Source organism: Carlito syrichta, unplaced genomic scaffold (assembly GCF_000164805.1).
Source record: "Carlito syrichta isolate Samal-C Ts95f unplaced genomic scaffold, Tarsius_syrichta-2.0.1 Scaffold131698, whole genome shotgun sequence".
Classification (NCBI taxonomy): Eukaryota; Metazoa; Chordata; class Mammalia; order Primates; family Tarsiidae; genus Carlito; species Carlito syrichta.
This window is the reverse complement of record NW_007075794.1, coordinates 61,945-69,743: the sequence shown is the minus strand read 5'-3', so window position 1 is coordinate 69,743 and position 7,799 is coordinate 61,945. Positions and strand designations below refer to the sequence as shown.

The 7,799-nt window shown below is 54.4% G+C and overlaps 1 protein-coding gene across 3 annotated transcripts in view; it reads left to right on the top strand.

The window, feature by feature from the left end:
• The window catches only part of AACS (acetoacetyl-CoA synthetase), a 62,796-nt gene that overhangs the window by 31,285 nt on the left and 23,712 nt on the right, over window positions 1-7,799 (top strand). For all 3 annotated transcript variants that reach the window (XM_021708168.1, XM_021708169.1, XM_021708167.1), the window contains exons 8-9: window positions 3,675-3,755; window positions 5,089-5,213. In XM_021708168.1, coding sequence (XP_021563843.1) covers window positions 3,675-3,755; window positions 5,089-5,213 — 206 coding nt within the window. The remainder of the gene's footprint in view (window positions 1-3,674; window positions 3,756-5,088; window positions 5,214-7,799) is intronic.

Genomic DNA, 7,799 nt, shown 5'->3' with positions numbered 1-7,799 from the left:
CCTCAGCCTCCCAAAGGCACGGGATTACAGGCTGAGCCACCGAGCCCGGCTAATGTGACATTCTTGAAAAGTCCTGACTGTTGTTTGCAGAATGCCTGTTGCTGGGTCTGTCCGCTGTTTCCCGATGTTGCCTCTGGTTAGATCCAGGTCTGCAGCTGGGCAGGAATACCACAGAAGGGATGCCATCCCCTCCTCAGTGCCGTATATTGAGGGGACGGTTTGTCAGTTTATTTCATTTTTGTCAATATCAATTTATTTCATTTTTGCGATTTCACTAGGTCATACTTCAGAAGTAAAGTTCCTGGGTGATTCTGGTACTTTTCTGATAACTGCCACCATGTCTTTTTTTTTTTCTGAGTTGGAGTCTCACTCTGTCACCCAGACTGGAGTGCAGCGGCCGCTCCCGGCCACTGCAGCCTTTACCCGCTGGGCTCCAGTGATCCTTCCGCCTCAGCCTTCCAAGTAGCCGGAATTACAGGCACGCGCTACCACACCCGGCTAATTTTTTTGATTTATTGTAGAGATGAGGTCTCGCCAAGTTGCCCAGGTGGGTCTTGAACCCGTGGACTCAGGCAGTCCACTCACCTCAGCCTCCCAAAGCGCGGGATTACAGGCTGAGCCACCGAGCCTGGCTTGCCACCATGTCTTATTTCTCAACTCCTCCTCTGCTCCTGGGCTTGGGGCAAAAGCTTCTCTCTGATGGGGATTGAGGTCTCCCCTTGGACTCGGACTCTCCTGGGCCGGTCTGTGGGAGCCAGGAGCCTTGAGGCTGCCCACTCTCTCCTCTCTGGGCTATCCTGCCCAGCAGTTCTTCCGCTCTCTCCGTCCCTGGTTTCTCAGTTTCTCCCTCAGTTGGCTTGGTGTGGAGGGAGGGGAAAATCCAGTGTCTTGGTCAAGGCTTGCAATCACCCCTGTTTCTTCCTTAACTCAGAAGGAGAGAATTATTCAAGTGGAGAAACCTGTGCTTGATATTTGAAAATGAAATAGACATCATGTCTCATTCTTACTCACTTAGAGTTTACAGGTGCTGTCTGTACCTAGACGCAGTGTGAGTCCCTTCCATGGAGAGGAGACATTTGCACTGGAGTCACTGTAAAGCCCTCTATGGCTTTTTATGGGGCATTGTCATCAGAATGTGGACAGCATTCACATGGTATCAATATCACCGGGATTTGGAGTCCCTAGAAGTCTGAATGCAGCAGGGAAATAGAACCGCAGACACGGCATGGACCTCTTAGCGCACAGTGGGCGACTGCTCAGAAAACCCGGGGGTGGGAAGTGACACTGGGAATTTATTTCTGGAAGTAACACTGGTCGAGTTGAGCTGCCCCTTGGTAGGCGGTGAGCTGTCCTTTCACTGAAGCCATCCTATCTTATTAAATCAGGTCGGGCATGTCTGAGTCCATGGTGTTGCTGGAATTGCATGTTTCCTGCGGAGGGCAGCCGTGGTCCACCGGCCACAGCTTCGGTAACAGGCCGTTGGGATGAGCATTTTTAGAAATCTCGCAGACAAGGGTGGGGGGGGTGTGGCCAAACAAGACATTTTGGGAAAAATTGAAATGTATAGCTGTACTTGTATTTTTAGTGCTTTTGTATAGTGTATGTCATTTTTTTAGAGAGCAACATAAAAGTGTATTAGATATAATGTAGTTTGCTCATAAAATGATTGCACCTGGTATATTTAGAGTGTGGAAAAATCAGGAAAAATTCTATTTATTCTGTCATCACTGGGTCCTTGCATCTCCAGAGAAGTGACGAAGCACCTTGTTTGTTTCCAAGAAGTGGACAGGCCAGAGCCATCGGGCAGCTATCATCCTCCTGGTGTGTTGGGGCAGGGTTGTGTGATGGGTTTGTTGCTTTGTGTCTTCTAAGTCCATGAGAGGTCTCAGAAGAAGCTTCCTCTCCCCTTTTTCAAATTAAACGACTCTCTTGCTGGAGACCCACGAAGCCATGCTGTTCACGCTTTCTTATCCTCAGGGAAAGCATTCAGACTCTGCCATAAACATTTAAAAATTAGGCCGGGTGCGGTGGCTCAGCCTGTAATCCTAGAACTTTGGGAGGCCGAGGTGAGAGGATTGCCTGAACCTGTGGGTTCAAGACTAGCCTGGGCAATTTGGTGAGACCTCATCTCTACAATAAATCACAAGCCGGGCTTGGTGGCTCAGCCTGTAATCCCGCGCCTTTGGGAGGCTGAGGTGAGTGGATTGCCTGAGCCCGTGGGTTCGAGACCCGCCTGGGCAACTTGGCGAGACCTCATCTCTACAATCAATCAAAAACTAGCCAGGCGTGGTGGCGTGCGTCTGTAGCTCCAGCTACTTGGAAGATAAATCAAAAAATTAGCCAGGCGTGCGTCTGTAATTCCAGCTACTTGGAAGGCTGAGGAGGAAGGATTGCCTAAGCCCAGCAGGTCGAGGTTCCAGTGACCATGAGCATGCCACTGTACTCTAACCTGGGCGACAGAGTGAGACTCCAACTCAAAAAGAAAAGCCAGCCATTTAAAAATTATGGGGAATAGCCAGTCTTGGTGGCTCAGCCTGTAGTCCCATGCTTTGGGAGGCTGAGGTGAATGGATTGCTGAGCCTGCAGGGTGGACTTCCACGGGACTCCACTGTGAGGGTCAAGAGACGCCCTACCCCGGCACTCACAGGCTTCCATAGAAAGTTCCATCACACACTCTGTTCTCGCACCCAGTGGGTATGCAGTAGTTGGGGAGTGACCAACTTTTCAGGAACTCTTTCCACAAACTAAACCCTTCCATGAGGAATCCATTTAGGGCACCAGGAACTCCCCGGTTCTAGGAACCTGGGGCAAATCCACCTCCCGTTTTCTTTTTTACTTAAAACCCACATTTAATTTAAATCTGCATCTCGGCCCACACGGTCCGCTGTCAGCACCGCCGATCTGTGTGCCACACTGGCCAGCAGGCTCCTCTTCCTCGTTCTCACAGACAGCACAGGACACACGAGGCTTCGCTACCCTCTCGGGGTGTCTCTGTGTTAGTCTTACTAATTCACATCAGGAGTTTTCCCCGTAATTTTTATTTTTTAAATTTTAAAAATTTTTTTGAGTTGGAGTCTCATTCTGTCACCCAGACTGGAGTGCAGTGGCCGCTCCCGGCCACCGCAGCCTCGACCTGCTGGGCTCCGGCGATCCTTCTGCCTCAGCCTTCTAAGTAGCTGGAATTACAGGCATGCGCTACCATGCCTGGCTAATTTTTGATTTATTGTAGAGATGAGGTCTTGCCAAGTTGCCCAGGCGGGTCTTGAGCCCGCAGGCTCAGGCAATCCACTTACCTCGGCCTCCCAAGGCACAGGATTACAGGCTGAGCCACGGAGCCCGACTGGCTGTTGTGATTTTTGAGTCAGGGTCTCACTCTTGTTGCCCAGGCTGGAGTGATCTGCCCAGAGGCGGCAGGTCTCCCTAGTGCCCTCAATGACTTGTGGGCAGGCAGGCGTGCATTGGGAGTTTCTCCTCCGGGCTGTGAGCCCCACTGGGACATCAGGTGGTAGGGTGATGCGACTTACGGTTCTTCAAGTCCGGGGCTCCACAGTCTGCTTCCACCGGGGAAGAAGGAGGGGATCTGCTTGGGCTTCTCCTGGCGAGCATCTGAGCGGCACCTTTGCCTCTGTCCTGGGTGCTTGCGGAGCGCCACCTCACCACACCTCTCCCCACAGGGCACCCTCATCCAGCACCTGAAAGAGCACATGCTTCACGGGGACATGACCAGCAGCGACGTCCTCCTGTACTACACCACGGTGAGGCCCGCACCGCACCGACACCCGCTCGCCTCCCCCTCATTCCACGTCGGGCCCCCTCGGTGCTGAGACTCTGAGGAAGGGCACACCCCTGCCATCCCCACACCTCCTGGGAGCGGCATGGAGCCTGCATCATTAAACCAGAGCTCGAGTTCAAGCTTGGGGGAGGATAATCTAAAGGAGGCGTGTTTCACCCCCACGGAGGAGAGTGCAGAGCCGAGGGGACCCAGGATCCAGCTCTGCTTCCCAGATGGTGCTGCTGGGCCGAGTCATAGAGGAAATGAGACGGGGAGGCCCAACCCTGACCTGTGGCCTGAGCCCAGGGCCCTGGCTGTGCCCTGGTGACAGGCCCCAGGGCCACACACTGACACGGGAGGGGACAGACCCCCAGGGCCACACACAGAGGGAGGGGACAGACCCCCAGGGCCACACATACACGTGAGAGGGACCCAGGGTGTTCTCTTCAGGCCTGACCACGGACAGGCCACTTCCCACTCTGTGTCCAGCATGGATTGGAGGCTTGGGCCAAAGACTCTGGGTTCCTGAGCTAGGGGACTTGTCTGCTCCCACCAGTTCTCAGCTGTGGAACACTGGTGCTATGGCCACCACCCACGGGCTAACGAACTGTGTCCTTGCCCGGACACCTCCAGGCGGGACACCCATGTGCAGCATCAGGACAGTGTCCTTCCTGAGTTGCAGAAAGTCCCAGCCAGTACTGCAGGGCTCACCTGCCTCCCCTGTCAGGCCCTTGACAGCGACAGGGCTTTGACCCGAGGGAATACATGCAGAAGAACTTGGAGCTCTGCCGCGTTTCTCTCAAAGGTGTGTCACTTTTCCTGAAGGATCCTGCCCAGGAAAGATTGGGCGGCTAGATGTGTCCATGGAGCAAGCTTGATGATAACTTGGGTGGCAGTGGTTTCTAGTGCCCCCAGCCCTGGGCCTGTGGTTTCGAGTGTCCCCAGCCCTCACCCCTCCTGGTTGCACAGTGCTGACTGCTGCCGGGTGCCGGGGCGACTCTGGTGCTTTACAGGGTTGGCTAGTCACATGCATCGTGATCTCTGGTGTGTGCACCACATGTGGGCTTGTGTCAGCGGTGCCTACATCGCTGTCTCTCATCACCAGTGGGGCCGCAGCAAACATTCACGTGTGTGAATCTGCCTGAACCATCAGCTCTGAGACACGGAGTTGCTGGGCCACAGCGTCGTGTGCGTGGGACAGTGGCTAGTGCCCACCGTGCTCTGTTTTAGGTGGCTTTCTGGGGACACAGAAGCCGAGGGGTGGAGCTGAGGGGCCACTCAACCCTGCTGAATCCCCACCTCCCCTGTCGTCGCAGGCTGGCTGGATGATGTGGAACTGGATGGTGTCCGCCCTGGCCACGGGCGCGGCCGTGGTGCTGTACGACGGCTCCCCGCTGGTGCCCACGCCCAACGTGCTCTGGGACCTGGTGGACAGGATAGGGTAGGTACCGCGGCACCCAGGACAAAGGCAGGCCAGGCTGGTGTTGCCAGGAAGGCCCCTGGGTGGACTTCCCCTCTTGGGGTGGGCGTGGCAGGCGCTGGAGCAGAAGGTGACGTGGTCAAGGAGGGAGGGGCCAGCAAAGACCCTGGATGCCTCCGTGGGGCAGGAGGGGCCGCCCCGGGGCCCAGAGCGTCTGAACAGTTGGGGCAGCAGGAGAAGGCCTGTGATCTTCTTCCTTTCCTCTTACAAATTTATTTATATTTTTAATTAATTAATTAATTAATTAATTATTTGAGTTGGAGTCTTACTCGTCACCCAGACTGGAGTGCAGTGGCCGCTCCCGGCCACTGCAGCCTCGACCTGCTGGGCTCCGGCGATCCTTCCATCTCAGCCTTTGGAGTAGCTGGAATTACAGGCACATGCTACCACACCCGGCTGATTTTAGATTTATTGTAGAGATGAGGTCTCGCCAAGTTGCCCAGGCGGGTCTCAAACCCGCGGGCTCAGGCAATCCATTCACTTCAGCCTCCCAAAGCGCTGGGATTACAGGCTGAATCACCAAGCCCAGCTTAATTTATTTATTAAAAAAATTCTTTTTAGAAACAACATAAGGTGTGCAGTGTAAGCCTTGCTGTACACACACGGTGAAGTGGTGACCATTGTCACGCTCACCAGCATACAAGCGTGCCACACAGTTGCCTCTTGGTTTTCACCGGTGTGAGCGCCTGACACCTGCCCTTGGTGGGTTTCCAGGAGGCAGCACAGCGGGAGTCACCGTGGACATCATGTGTGCGCTTATCTTATTACCATAGTTGTGGATTTTTTTTTTTTTTTTTTTTGAGTTGGAGTCCTGCTGGGCTCAGGTGATCCTTCCACCTCAGCCTCCCAAGTAGCTGGAACTACAGGCATGTGTCACTACACCCGGCTAATTTTTTGATTTATTGTAGAGACGTGGTCTCACGAAGTTTCTGGCTGGTCTCAAACCTGTGGGCTCAGGCAGTCCTCTTGCCTCGGCTTCCCAAAGTGCTGGGATGACAGGCGAGGCGTGAGCCATCGTTGTAAGATCTCAAACCACCAGAGAAGCTCAAAATGCAGGACCCAGGGTCAGTGTGAGGCTTCCACAGATGCAAGAGTTTAATTCTCGTGACGAAGGTGGAACTACATATCTGTCTGGGCGGGAGCTGGGGCAGATTCCTAAGTGCAGGTACAGAGCCTGTGATGGGTGTGTGCGATGGTGGGTTTCCCGCCAGCCTTTCCTCTGGGCCCAGTGGCAGGAGGACAATCTTGCTTGATCCCTTGGGGCTGCCGGCCACCTGTCTCCTGGCGCCCTCTCTGACTCGTGGTCACCGTACTCAGAGATGCCTCCCGTGGCCTCCGAGGGTGGGCGCTGCCGCCCTGTAGTCCTGTGAACTCTTCTTTCTGTGGTTGGATGGGTTGGATGGCAGTTGGGACCCTGTAGAGCAGAGAAGGAGACCAGTTAGAAGGGAGGTGTCGTGGCCGAGCGTGGTGGTTTATGCCTGTAATCCCAGCCCTTTAGGAGGATTGCTTGAGCCCAGGAGTTTAAGACCATCCTGGGCAACAGAGCGAGACCTCATCTCTACACAAATTCAAAAAACTAGCTGGGTGTGATGGTGCGTGCCTGTAGTCCCAGCTGCTTGGGAAGCTGAGGTGGGAGGATCACCTGAGCCCAGGAGTTGGAGGCTGCGGTGAGCCATGATAGTGCCACTGCACTGCAGCCTGGGCAACAGAGCGAGATCCCATTTCAAAAAAGAAAGGTGAAGCCGGGCTCGGTGGCTCAGCCTGTAATCCCGCGCCTTTGGGAGGCTGAGGTGAGTGGATTGCCTGAGCCCGCGGGTTTGAGACCCACCTGGGCAACGAGACCTCATCTCTACAATAAATCAAAAAATCAGTCGGACGTGGTAGCACATGCCTGTAATTCCGGCTACTCGGAAGGCTGAGGTGAGTGGATTGCCTGAGCCCGCGGGTTTGAGACCCGCCTGGGCAGCGAGACCTCATCTCTACAATAAATAAAAAAATCAGTCAGGCGTGGTAGCACATGCCTGTAATTCCGGCTACTCGGAAGGCTGAGGCGGAAGGATCGCTGGAGCCCGGCAGGTCATGGCTGCAGTGGCCGGGAGCGGCCATTGCACTCCAGTCTGGGTGACAGAGTGAGACTCCAACTCAAAAAAAAAAAAAAAAAGACCCTGTTGCATCAGCGCTTTGCTGATGAATTCACCACAACCGGTTAGCACACGCTAGCCCCCACAGGCTTGGTCACCCTTGTCCTAATGACAGGTCTCCATGGATAAGAAGTAGACGCCCCTGAGCCCCAGGGCCCAGCAGCCGTGTCCCGAGCGTCCTGTATGCCCCGAGTCCTCCTCCCCCTGCATGCAACTCTGTCTGTGGCAGATGCAGGAGGAGCCCCGGGTGTTTTCACTTCCCTGGTCATTAATATTTTACCTGTAACTTTGCCGGCCCGGGTAATATTTAAATCCTGACATTTGCCTCACAGTATTCATGAGGAAGGTTATTTCTTTTTTTTTTTTTTTTGGAGTTGGAGTCTTACTCTGTCGCCCAGACTGGAAT